We start from the raw sequence: 14083 nt of genomic DNA, 5'->3' as shown, positions 1-14083 counted from the left end.
TGTCTCGAATTAAATCAGTTTTATTGATATTGTAAACACGAGGCAAAGGTATTTAGGAGTTGTGAAATTTAATGTCAAGCGGTAGCGGTGACCCGGGTAGGGTGTGGTGCAAGTGTTAGACGAATAACTAAACATTCAAGTAAAACAACGATTTAAAAAAACGGTCAAGTGCGAGTTGGACTCGTGTACCGAGTGTTTCAGTTAGTTATTTAACATTCAGTTAAATATAATCGCATTTTAAAATAAGTTTAAAATTTTAAGCATAATCGGAAAAATCATTTCAACCGGAAGACGTTCATTGCTAAACATGGACCTTCCTCAAGGATCTCGACGACAATAAATTTTGTGCTACTCGCAGAAAATAGCTTTCTGTGATCTTTACACAGTTCTCACTAGTTCAGTTTAGATCTGTAGACAGTTTTACTTGTGTATTTCAAATTGGCATTTTTCTGCTTGGACCTAAAATTCCAAGTTGTCATTTTTTTTAATCGATTGGATGGCAAACGAGCAAGTGGGTTTCCTAATGGTAAGAAATAACCACCGCCCATAAACATCTGCAGCACCAGGTGTATTGCAGACGACTTGCGTTGCTAGAGGCCTAAGATGGGATACCTCAAGTGCCAGTAATTTCGCCGGCTGTCTTACTCTCCACACCGAAACACTACAGTGCAAGCACTGCTGCTTCACGGCAGGATTAGCGAGCAAGATGGTGGTAGCAATCCGGGCGGACCTTGCACAAGGTCCTGCCACCTGCAAAACATGCTCATTTTCCATTAGTACCTACTTAATGACAGTAAGTAAGTAAAATTACTTTGCCCACAAACAATTGCCTAGTAATAGCTATATCTATGAAAAAAATGTGTCATGCAGCTCCTCCACCTCCATACTGTAAGAACACACACAAACCCAACCCAAACCACTACCATAACCGACGCGTTTCGAACTCAATCCGAGTTCATCCTCAGAGCGACACAGTCGTTCACAAAAAAAAATACAAATAAGGTCTTGTTGAACTAAACTAACTCGTAAGGGTTGATCACCTTCTCGTTACACTTGGGGCCGGGCATTGCTCTGCCAAGTTGCACACGTTCACGCTATTTGCACGATACAACCTTGAAACGCACGTGACAAATTAAAATGTGATGAGTCGCAGCGGCTATTTCTAAATGTTTTGTTTCATCGTCCCAAAAAGTCGTATCAATCGAATTAAACAAGCCGCATGCATAACTGAAGCCAACAGAAGTTAAATTGGGAAAAGAAGTGAATGTGTGTAATGTATAATTCACTTTTTTGTAACCTCATGACCTAGTCTTGTTGTGCTGATTATCATCATCCCAGCCTATATACGTCCCACTGCAGGGCACAGGCCTCCCCTCAGAATGAGAGGGCTTGGGCATTAGTTCCCACGCGGGCCCAGTGCGGATTGGGAACTTCACAACACCATTGAATTGCTTCGCAGGTTTGTGCAGGTTTCCTCACGATGTTTCCTCAACCGTAAACTCGTGGTAAATTCAAATGTAATTCCGCACATGAATTCGAAAAACTCGGAGGTGCGAGCGGGTTTGAACCCACGATCCTCTGCTTGAGAAACCAGGCAGAACCACAGGCAGGTCAAACCACTCGGCCACCAGGCTAAACCACTCGGCCACCACGGCTTAAGGCAAACGTCCACGCGGGCCCAGTGCGCATCGGGAACGCACACAACGGATCGTAGTATTCTTTGTGCAGGTTTCCTCACGATGTTTGCGTTCACCGTCCGCTTGGTAAATCGCAATTTATTACAATTTCAAAAAATCGGAGGTGCGAGCGTACGATGCTGGAGGCCTAGGTCTTAAACCACTCGGCCACCACATAGCTCACAAAAAAAATGAAAAAAAACCAGCACTGACTGTGGTTTAGGTCCTGCACCTCAGTAATGAGGATATTATTATGCTTTACTAATATTATGAATGCGAAAATGGGTTTGTTTGACGTATTAATAACTTTCGTGATTTTCACTCGTAGTCAAAATACCACAAAAGGGACTGATCACGCAAACACGCACGAGTAATATTTACCTTGACGTTTCGACCACATTACAGTGGCCGTGGTCACGAGCCAGGAGCGGGTAGTTCGTGATACGAGTGCCGGTACCATTTGTGATCAAGTGCGAACGTAATTCGAAGGACTCGCAGTCGCGCTGCTAGACAGACTGGACACCCACACTTCAGTTCACTCGTGACCACGGCCACTGTAATGTGGTCGAAACGTCGAGGTAAATATTACTCGTGTGTATTAGCGTGATAAGTCCTGTTTGTGGTATTTTTACTATGGGTTTATTTGTTCTGCGTTCATGCCTTAATTACTGAAATGATTGCCATGACGTTTTGCATACATTATCTGCCTCTCCCCCAAGCCAGCCTGCACATATTGCAGAAGCGTCGCGACACACTTCAGTATAGGTAGCTTTGATTAAATAGTACATTACTGTAGAGGCGGGGAAGTAGGGGGTTGCCGGCCGAGGCTTGTATAGTGCTTTTCTCAAACATTACATGAAATAAAAAAAAAACGAGAAATGAAGCTGGCGGGACGCTAGTCTGGTCGCTCTGTTGTGTGCGCGCGTGTCGCGCTGGCTGCTGGCGGGCTGCAGGCGGTGGTGCTGGGCGTGGGCCGCGTGCGCGTGTCGAAACAAAAGACGGTCACATTGCCGGCCAGCGGCCTGCAAAGTTGTATGAAATCTCTTTGCAGGCCGCTAGAGTGACCGCGCGCACGCGGCTGATTGTGAGCCGCAGCGCCTGTAGCGCGATACTTCTCGGCCTATTATTTGTAACACAACGTCAATATTTCATGTCGTGTTTGAGAAAATTTAATTTTCTCAAAATTGATCGTAAAAGTTGTCATTATTCTTTACATTATCAGAAGGTGAAGTGCATAGTTTATGGTCAGCGAAAAATTAAAAAGTTAAGAAGATTGCAGGCGCGCTAGCTCGACAATAATGAATTAGCGCGCCTGCAATCAGTCACATTTTTTTTAAGTTAAAAAGGCCATGGAAATGTTGGCACAAGTCGTATACAGCGAAGTCTAATGGCCGGTATCAGATATTTTCTATTGGGTCTGAAATAGCTTGTGGTGTTTTCGGTGGAAAAATACACCTGCAGTTTATTTTTAATGAAAAAAGGCGGGAAAGCATAAGAAAAATATTGGAATAAAATTAAATTTTATAATATATTTTGAGAAAAAGTTTATTCTATTTCAGAATTATTCACCATTTTTGAGAAAAGCTTTATATTAGTCTCGGCTGGAATAGCAATTGCTGGCTGCGTATTAGTTAAACGGACTCGCAAGCTCGTCCTTCCAGGCCACGACAATAATCTACTATAAAAAGTCAGAAGAATACATTATTAGTTTATTGGCCGTTATGTATCACCGCGATCATTTCTTAGTGTCAGTATGAGCGGCAGGCCGCCCCTGACGCCCTGCGTGATGGTGGAGCGGGGGTCCCGCGCGGGGCGGCGGGGCGCGCCCGAGCGGGAGCCTGCGAATACAGAAAAGACAGCGTTTTAAAAAATGGTTCTCTATAGTTTGCCTGAATTTCATGTGCCATTGGATTATACGAGGCTTATGCCATTATTGTTTCTTCCTATTCGCGATTCTGCTCGAAATAAAGTCCACACAGCTGAATTTGATCACATGCGTAATTATGTATTGTTTTCCATAATTTTCATTGGTCATATAGCGATTTATTTATGAAACGATATTTGCTCTAAGTAGAGCAACGCGGGCTTCCTACGGAAGGGAGTAGCCATTCGCCGCATTCTCCTCTGTCAAAGTACAGGCCCAACTGGGCATACGAATTTTATAAAACAAGGCGCGCTCGGGTTTTAAACTAAAACCGAATCGAGTCGCGCGAGTGAACGCTGCAGTGCTAAAAATGCCGAATTATTTAGTTTTCTGCTGAATTATATCAAATTACAATTAAGTTATTAGTTGTGCTTATTGCCACCAGTAGGCCGACGCCTTTGAAGTTGAGCGATACCGCCGCCTGTATAGGTATTTACGCAAGTAAGGAAGGGTTGTCACAAATTTAAAATTTGGAAGGTCTTTTACGAATTGGTAATATTGATTTTGCGAAATTATATAAAACAAAATGAATTAGGGGTGACACACTTACTAGGGGTAAGAGTATCAAAATTATATTTTTTTTTAAATAAAAAACTTTTTTTTTCTACAAACTTTCATAGATTAGTAACCGACAAATACTTTCGGTTTCTAGACTTAACGGACTTAAAGTTCCTGTTATTGATTGACTTAAATAAGTATAATTATATAAATAGAGCCGTGATCCGTGTGAGCCGTGGTGGCCTACTGGTTTGACCTATTGCCTCTCAAGCAGAGGGTCGTGGGTTCAAACCCCGGCTCGCACCTCGTGAGGTTTTTCGAAATTCATGTGCGGAATTACATTTGAAGTTTACCACGAGCTTTGCGGTGAAGGAAAACATCGTGAGGAAATCTGCAACCTGAGAAGCAATTCAATGGTGCGTGTGAAGTTCCCAATCCGCACTGGGCCCGCGTGGGAACTGTGGCCCAAGCCCTCTTGTTCTGAGAGGAGGCCTGTGCCCAGCAGTGGGACATATATAGGCTGAGATGATGATGATATAAATAGACGAAATCTTAGTTCCTTATTTATGCGAGATGATGATTTGCACGCACTCACAGTACATGTCGTATGCACCATAATACATTTTATTATAAATTTAAATGTTAAAAAAGCGATAGCCCTAGAAGACTTTTCCCAAGCTACTAAGAACGGCGAAGTATGCAGCTGGGGCTCGTCTCACCCCTCACACCCCGCACGATTGCTCTGTCTAGACGTCTCCGTCGGATTACTGTGTAGGGAAACTTGTTACACTGTGGCCCTGCTTAAAGGTAAGCGTCCACTAATCCACATCGTACGGTTCGGACGTATCGCATCAAACGGATTGTAGTATTCTTTGTATAGAGAGTCATACAAGTGCGTCCACTGACCCGCACTGTACGGATCGCACATTTCTATACAAAGCAACAAATCGATGCGAATCAGTGGACGCTTACCTTTAAACGTATTGAGAATATTCTAAAAAAATCTAATCTTTATCTTCATGTTATAGATGTTTCCTTGACTTGTTTATCCGATAACATGCTATCCTAAACTGTTTTATGTACTATGGAATTAGATAACATAAAGACTAAAATTCTATAGTCGGTTATCAAAAGACTACATTTTATACCTAAACTACGACGTATAGTTTAAATATATTACGGAAATATTTAATGCATTATAACTAATAATTACGCGACAAATGATAAAATAAAAGCCATCTGTTTGCGAGTTGGATTCGTACACTGAGAGTTCCGTAGAAATTTAAAACTAAGCAGAAAATTCGTTTATGTTTAGCTGTTTTTTAATAAATAACTAAAAATTATATAAACGAATGTACTATATTGCTAAACAATGGATAAATATACTTTACGAGTATATATATTTTAATACATATAACATCCCTGACTCGAGTACGAGTACTACATTTTATTCATCACACAAGCTATCGGTTGATATGCCCCCACCGGGATTGGAATCCGGGACCTCCAGTTTCATAGTTCGCATCACTATATATATCCGTGAAAAATTATTTTTGGGAATCAGTGATTTTTGATTTTTTACGGGTGTGTGTAATAGTAGATTGTACAACAAGTGCATAAAAGGTGTAATTTTACCCGAAACGTAATGTATTTATTTTTATTCGACTAGATGGCAAACGAGCAAGTGGGTCTCCTGATGGTATAAACCAACCCGAGCCGCAGGCGAGCTTGTAAACTCGTTATTATACTGGATCTGGGCAACAAGTAATTTATTTTTGTAATCTAGTGCATAAAGTAAAATCTGCGTCTAAAACCAAAAACAAGTTTACAATTTTTTTTTAATTTTTAATTAACTGCCAACCTGCGCCTGCGACTCGACTGGACTAAGTCCTGAGTAAAATGGCATGTCTTATGCAATCTACTATTCTTAACTGTAAACTTGAACAAAATTAAACTCACCTATACAAGCTCGGGGCCCATCACCGAATGGCAAATAAGTATATTTATGCTGCTTTCCCACCTCAGTGGGGCTGAACCGCTCCGGCCGGAACACCAGCGGGTTGTCGAAGTACTGCTCGTCCGTCTGCAGCGCCTGCACCGGGATCACGACCTTGACCCCGGGGTCTACGGTCAGGTCAAGGTCAGGGAAGCGGTACCGCCGCGCGCACACCCTCGTCAACACGCCCACCGACGGAAAAATCCTCATTGACTCCTTAAAAGCCATATTCAGCCAGGTCATCTCAGCTATAGCATCATAGCACAATTTATTGTCATATTTCCGAAGCACGGTATCTATCTCTTCTTGTATCTTTAGCTGGTATTCAGGATTGTACGCGAGTTCATGCAATGTATAACTTGTAGTTGAAGACGAGGTTTCGTATCCAGCAGCAAAGAAAATGAACACTTGTGCCGCCATCAGTTTGATATCCATTTCGAGCTGCACTTCGACGGGCGAGCCGTCGTCATGGTAATGCTCGATGGATGGCCCTATCATTGTTCCATTGCTCTCTAACTCCAGGAGTAAGTCTACGAAGTCATTGCGGCCCGAGGGCTTAAACTCTCTTTCCTCTCTTATTTTTTTTACAAATTCTATAATACTCTTTTCAATTCTGGGATCAGAGACGTGGATTGCGGATCGCAAAATAGGAAATAGCTCCCAGAGTATGGACTTCACGATAACTCCTAACGGTCGAGCGAAGACCAGTTTTCCTATATCTCTGAAAGCGGAGTGTTCGTTGTTGATGGAGTCGATGTCGACACCGAAGCCGCAGGCGCCGATGAAGTCGGTGGTGAAGCGCGCCATGAGGTCTCGCACGTCGCAGGGGCCGCCGCTCCGTGCCTTGTCCTCCGCTAGTCGCTGTAGCTTTTCCGCACAGCGTACTACGAGCGGGAACATACCGCGGAGTCGTGCCGTCGTGAATGCCGGTGTTAGCCGCTGCCGCGCTAGCTTCCACCTGTCTCCGTCCACGTGGAAAATACTGAGCAGCAACGGCTCTACATCCGGATCTCTCCCAAGACCTCGTCTGTGGAAATACGCGAAATCCGTGGTCAATATGTTTCTTACTATCTCCGGGTCTCTGATGTACAGCTCCGGCGTCGCCCCTCTGTAGTAGCCGACGAGTTTCTCATTTGGAAAACTGTCGTACATATTCAGAGATACGTCTGTGAAACTTTTTTTTCCCACAAATCCGAGGAAATTGTTACCGAAGAAAAATGTAGGAGGGTCATGTTTTACGTTTCTCTTGGCCCAGTAGTCGTGGTTTCGAGTGCCGTAGTAATAAATGAAGAGCGCAAGTGCTAACAATATCAACACTAAAGCCATGATGTCTGATTATATACTGACCGGTCTAAACCAAAATAAAGTCGTTTGGATACTTTGTATAAATGTCGTGTAACTAACCCAACTTATCTTATCAATGCGTTAGGTCACGCTTCCATCTAGACGAAAAGGAGCGACGACATATAGAATTGGACCGATACATTAGCTAAAATCCCCATCTGGGTTGGAAGAGGCTGCGTCTTTTGAGACTAAATAACTTCTAAAATGTCTAATGCTGTATCTATAACTACCACGGGGAACTACTGCACTGATATCAAAAATCATGAACAATTCAAATGGATGTAGTCACAATCTTCATTAGCGAAGGAACTAGGACGTTGAGTCGATTCATCGCTCCGCTTCGCTAAAGTGGAAGAACACCCTAAGTGCAGAATTATGGTTCTCTTCTAAGGACAAATCTTATCTGAATCCAAAAGAGCCGCAAGATTAGTGCTAACTTTATTAAGCATGGCATATTCTATTCCACGAAGATCTAGATAAAATGAGTACTTACAGTCAGAGGGCAAAGATAAACGCTGCTACAGTCTCAAACAACTATGTTCCTGTCCACGTATTTACTTAAGTACTTAGTTTAGTAATTTAATGGAAATGCTGGCATTAACTCTTTGAAGTTTAACTACAGTTAAGTATTTTATTTTGAATTTTAAATTCCCTATTAATCTACCTACAAATAAACTAAAAAGAGAAGTGTCAACAAAATAATGTTACATGTGGGGACTTTGTGGGGATTAAAAGATAGTCAGAGGTTCAAAGTTAACCTTTCAAGTTGATCAAAAGTCAAAAGACATTGTGGTTTTTATTAATCTATGCATACTCGTATAATAAAGCTGAAGAGGGTCGAAAGTCTGCACATGGAAGATATCCGAAAAAAAGTTGGCTGGGAATACTTAGAATCGATAACAGAACACGTTTCAACAGTTTTTAGATTTTTTGTCTGTTTGTCTGTTTGTTTATCTGTTTGTCGTTTATTTGACCGCGCATCATGTGAGAACGGCTGAACGGATTTTGATGCAAACTTTACTAATCTGTCGAGAAAATCCCCGGCCAGGTTATAAATAAGGTAATAAAAATTCAACTACGGGTATCAATCAACAAATTTAATTGAATAATTTGATTTAATAATACAACAAAATTAAACGACAATAAATTACAGTACTTTAATTGTAGCATGGTGCGGGTGACAGCTGTCAATATCACAAGACTAGAGAGTCAAAGTGTCGAAGTTTGAGTCGAGAAAACTAATAATTTAAAATCTTAATCATAATTAATGTCATTCATAATTTTTACGCTAAGATTCTAATTTTGCTTTCTCGTTTGGGCTAGATAGTCTTGTAATGCGTTTTCCATAATGTCTGCTTTATTTTAAAATCAATGTTCTAAATGTAAAGGTTTATTCTTGCATACCTCTTACTCTTGATAACATAAACATCTATACCAATATAAAAATTACTGGCATTCAAGATACTTAATGATTTCGTATAACGAAGGGATTTGCGTAGTTCATTTTACAATCATGCTTATAAATGAAAGTAATTCTTCTGTCTGTTACTCTTTCACTCTAAATGAACATTTAGATGAAATTTGAAGACCACATAAAACCTGGAAAGAACGTTATGAACGGATATTTTGCGGTTGCAGACATTTGGAATAAGCACTTTCTATATAAAAATCAGGTTTTAAATGATTTTGAGAAGTGCATAATGCAAAACGGTACATTAGAAAGCAGACTTTTTTGAGTAAAACGAAACTGCATCACGCCCAAAATTAAACGGCAATAAATTAAAGTGCATTATTAGGATGATATTAGACAAAGCTCTGCACAGGGGGCGACACTAGCGCAGACCCATGATAACGTCAGTTCTCTTTACATTTTGTCGCCATGACAGATCACGACCAAAGAGTATTACTCCCTATAGAAATCATGATAATAATATATTTATTCTTAGATTTATTAGTAACAAAATGACATGATATTTTACACAACGATACGATATATTTATAATTCAATATAATTGAAATAACACGATATATTGTAATTTCCACGGTCATGAGTTATAATTCATATTCATACGTATCGCCTCCTTTAAGCACTTAATAATGGCTACAAAGGTGGGTACTTTAAAAAAAACTATCTGTCGTTTGAGGAGTAAATGTCAAACGATTTGGGGCTCGCGTTTTTTACGCGTTCCCATGTAGGTTCCCATGCCTTCCTGTGTGTAAAATGTTACGAGTATTCCTTGCGCGTGATACAATATGGACATTTCTATCTAACGTTGTACCCTGAGTTTATCTCTCCGATTTGAACAAAAATTTAGGTAAACTCAGTCCATCATTCCGAGCTGTAAAAACAGGGTCTCCAGATGTGTCCCCAAAATACTGTATGGTGTATGGATGTGTCAGTTTTATTACGAATTTTTCTTAATAATTTTCGTTGACAATTTTGGGAACACATCTGGAGACCCTGTTTTACAGTTTAGAATCATGGACTGAGTCTACCTCCCAAATGTTGAAATCGGAGAGGTAAACTCAGGGTACAAGGGTAGATAGAATCGCCTATTGATGTGAAACTTAGTGAACAGGTTTTTCAGTTGATATTTATCCGCAGTTTGAAAGGATTTTTCGAAAATCCCATGGAATCGGATAATGTGGGACATTTAAGTTTGTATGATAAAATCTCATTAGGCACACTCGAACCAACGGTGTCATGTCGTGGTGACTCACTATGAAACCTTTTCGTAGAAAAAGTCATAGTGATCGCATTGCTTGACAAGGGAATTTATTGTGACACTTACTGTGAGAACGTCAAAGAAAGGTTTACTAATGTTTCAGCGAAAAAAGTTTGTCAACCTGATTCATTTCGCAACTTTTCATTTCCTAATTGTTTAATATTACTGAAACTATAAATATTTTAGGATTTTTATAAACTAACCTAACCAAACCTAAAGGGTTCGATGGCCCTGAAATAAATCCTGAAATATTTGCAGTTTTAGATTGCGAAATGAAAAGTTGCGAAAAGGCAGTACTAGGGACTCGAATGGTTCGACTGTTCCTATGGAGTATTGTGTAAATATCGAAATCTACGCAAACGAAGTTGCGGGCAAAAGCTAGTGTGTTAATAACTTTTTAAATGTTTTAAGTAGATGCATTAATTGACAGTTAATGACACTGATCGTTGATAAAAATCTTATTGGCTTCGGATAAGTTTTAAACCGAAATTTTAGAAAGAATGTCATTTATAGTGTGAGAAAATACATTATTTTATTAAATCACGTTTGATCATAATGGGAAGTCAATATGTCAAAATTTTCTACGGCCCTTATACATCGTTCCATACAACATCACACAAGCCTCAGAAACTACTGGGCACAAGAGGCGAGTTTCATGCTACCTTTATTTTTAATAATGTGTAAGGCTCACGAGCGTTTTGCCCTCTCGTTCCAGTGTGTTATGATTTAAATAAATTAAATAATAGTACATTGTGTCTTAAGGGCGGTAAATAAGGAATTATGAACGAGAGTCTATCAGAAGCCCTCGATGTTCTATTCTAGTACCGCCCGTGCGACATACAATGTTTTTCATCACATTTGCGAGTAAAATTTTATATTTCTAAAAGAAAAAATATAATTGTTCCAAATATTGGCGATACCTTAGGCTGCGCTCTTGGCAGCGCCGCCCTCCCCCTCCCCCTCCCTTAGCATGTGCCTGAGCCGCGTGTGCGTGTGGTCCTGCTGCTACGCCATGCGCAGCACCATCAGTACGCGCAATGACTCATTTACCGACCACGGGTTTCATGACAAGCGCATTAAGGTCGAGGGTTTTATTTGGGGGGTTGCAATCAAGGTAGCCTTCATATTTTGACTTTGTGTACAAGCAAGTGTGATGAAAATAAATAATAACACACTGGAACGGGCGGACAAAACGCTCGTGAGCCTTACCCTAATTTATTTAATCACGCATTACTTTGCTTCCGTGTCATTGAACTATAAACATTTACTTTGCTCACCCGCGATCTTACGATAGCTACGTCTATGCCACAAATATGTGCATGCAACATCTTCCCCCTCCATACTGTAAGAACACACACAAATCACACAAACCCAACGTTGGACTAATGGTTTGTTTCGAAACTTGTTCAAACAGATAAGCTGCGTAAGCTGGGTTACCGCGTCGACCTGATCCCGGTCCACCATATCAACTACTGTTTGTTTGTCATGATCGGCCATGAGGTACGTATAGTAGGTAGTTGAAATACTTTAGAATGCACATTTGCGCAATGTAGAGTACCAAGTTATTTTTAAAATTACGGTAAAAACATTAAGACTTATGGGAACGGAAGCAATACCATGTCCTCGGTATACCACTCTGCTTTCAGAGCATGACCATGAGTGCGTGTGAGCTAACTTTGGGGGCGGCAGACGTGAGCTTGCCTTCGGAATCCAAAAGCTAATGGTTACTTGACCTGAAATGTACATTTCAGAACTATTATTATTATTATTATTTTTAGTTTATGACGGTGGAAGCATTCTACACTTCCACTGAACGTAGATATAGTTAGTGTTTAGTTTTGTAACTAAGGGACCCCATACATCCCTGTATTATTATTATTTTGTATTTTTTCTTTAATTGTATACTGTAGTTTTTAAGTATTTTATTTGTAATTATTTTATTTTGAAAAAAAAAATATACTGTCAAGTTTCTTGCGGCGCATTCTTCTTGGCAATGATGGTCTTTCCGAAAGTGCTGGTAGTTTAAAAAATGACGTGTAAAAGTGCCCATTGCGGCCTATTTACTGAATAAATGATTTAAAGTCAAAGTCAAAATATCTTTATTAAATTTAGGCTATAACAAGCACTTATGAATGTCAAAAAAAAAACTACCACCGGTTCGGAAAAACCTCTGCTGAGAAGAATCCGGCAAGAAACTCAACGAGGTATATTTTTTTAAAAACAGTTTTTTTTTAAAAGAGATTTGAATTTGAAGAAGGGCCTTGAAATTTTTTCTTTATATCTAGAGCTGCTCACATAACAATTTGTGTAGCAATAACAAGGTAGCTATTGCGCAGGGGTCGATTTAGGCCAAAGGCCACTCGCTCAGTTCTGCAGCCAGGTCATCTCTCCGTCCCTTGCAGTCGGTGACCGTAGCAGCACCACCAGCAGTTACCTGAGTGCGCCCATCCTAGTGGGTGGGCAATTCTATCTACCGATGTACCCAGAGTTTATCTCCAATTTCAACAAAATTTGAGAAGTAGACTCAGTCCATGATTCCGAGCTGAAAAAACAGGGTCTCCAGGTGTGTCCCCAAAATATTGTATGGATGTGTCGGTTTTGTTACGAAAATAATTAAGAAAAATTCGTAAGAAAACGGACCCAGTCTCATTTAAACTAAGGTCACCTTACTAACATCAGCGATTCGAGTTTTGGAAAGTAAACACCAGGCACACATATACATGTAAACACCATTGTTTACGTGAATGTGTTCTCAAAAATTGATTGTCTTGTAACTGAAGAATCTCGGAGATAAGATAACCATTTTCTTTTCTCACCCAGATCTTTCGCTGTGATATCCAAAACCTCCAATTCAACACGGAGTCCGATCTAGATCCGGTAAGCCAACGGGCTGTGGAAGCGTGTCTTCAGGCCAGTAGGAAGTTCAGACGCGCGCGCACCCACTTCTGGCTCAGGAGTCTGTTAGAACACCGTGTATTCATGCAATACGGTCCCAAGGATTACTCACCGATAGAAGTCAACTTGAAGAAATACGCCAGTTGCCTGGAATGCGTCAATTGCTGCGGTATCCTAGTGCGTAAGAATACGGAAGAGGAATCGGAATCTAATTACGAGAAAATCAAGCATGAGATTCTTTTTCCATCTTAGGTTTGTTTAAGCTGGACTTAATTTATTCGTTGTTAATTTTGTACGATCGCTTACATATAAAGATAATATTAATAAACAAACTGCTGTGATAACTGATCATGAGTAGGTATATACATGACATAATAAAATAGCCAGAAGGATATGACTTCTTATATTGCAGGTGGTAGGACCTTGGATTTCTACCACCATCTTGCTCGCTAATCCTGCCGTGAAGCAGCAGTGCTTGCACTATTCTGTTTCTGCGTGGAGGGTACGACAGCCAGTGGAATTACTGGCACTTGAGGTATCCCATCTTAGGCCTCTAGGTAGGCAACGCATCTGCAATCCCCTGGTGTTGCGGGTGTCTATGGACGGTGGTGATCTCTTACCATCAGGAGACCCACCTTGTTCGTTTGCCATCCCAGTCAAATAATATATATATAAACCGGGATAACTCACGTCTTAAATCGTGTTTAGCGTTTAACTCGACACGTTTCGGGCTAATTCGTAGCCCTTCGTCTAGGCTAGGGCTAGGAGCAACGCGACACGGCGGCTGCTCAATGAGTGATGAGATGAGTCCAAAGAGTATTAGTAGGTACCTATAGAGAAAGATGAGTCTTAGATTATTGATGAGATGAGTATCACAGAGTACTTTTATTTACATATTACTGTTTGTTTATTTGCTACTCCATCACGTCTAAACCGCTGAACCGATTTAAATTAAATTCGGTATACAGATAGTTTGCGTCCCGGGATGGACATAGGATAGTTTTTATCCCGGAGAATTTCATAG

At 40.6% G+C, this 14083-nt stretch overlaps 2 protein-coding genes across 11 annotated transcripts; one reads left to right on the top strand and one right to left on the bottom strand.

The window, feature by feature from the left end:
* Positions 1-5910: 5910 nt before the first annotated feature.
* LOC141433087 (cytochrome P450 6a2-like) lies at positions 5911-7450 on the bottom strand. Its single transcript, XM_074094912.1, has one exon. It carries the CDS (start codon positions 7418-7420, stop codon positions 6026-6028), a length of 1395 nt encoding a protein of 464 aa, XP_073951013.1. The 5' UTR covers positions 7421-7450; the 3' UTR covers positions 5911-6025.
* Positions 7451-9519: 2069 nt separating this feature from the next.
* On the top strand, positions 9520-13677 carry LOC141433748 (UPF0728 protein v1g117062-like). Of its 10 annotated transcripts, none has more exons than XM_074095840.1 (4): positions 9520-9630; positions 10678-10810; positions 11579-11664; positions 12985-13672. In XM_074095840.1, exons 1-4 carry the CDS (start codon positions 9589-9591, stop codon positions 13309-13311), a joined length of 588 nt encoding a protein of 195 aa, XP_073951941.1. In that variant the 5' UTR covers positions 9520-9588; the 3' UTR covers positions 13312-13672. The 10 variants fall into 10 exon arrangements, with proteins under 10 accessions (XP_073951941.1, XP_073951949.1, XP_073951946.1 ...); XM_074095848.1 differs by having other exon boundaries at positions 9520-9650; XM_074095845.1 differs by having other exon boundaries at positions 9522-9650; positions 10660-10810.
* The last annotated feature ends 406 nt before the right edge of the window (positions 13678-14083 follow it).

Source organism: Choristoneura fumiferana, chromosome 12, assembly GCF_025370935.1.
Source record: "Choristoneura fumiferana chromosome 12, NRCan_CFum_1, whole genome shotgun sequence".
NCBI classification, from domain to species: domain Eukaryota; kingdom Metazoa; phylum Arthropoda; class Insecta; order Lepidoptera; family Tortricidae; genus Choristoneura; species Choristoneura fumiferana.
This window is presented reverse-complemented; position numbering and strand designations above follow the sequence as displayed.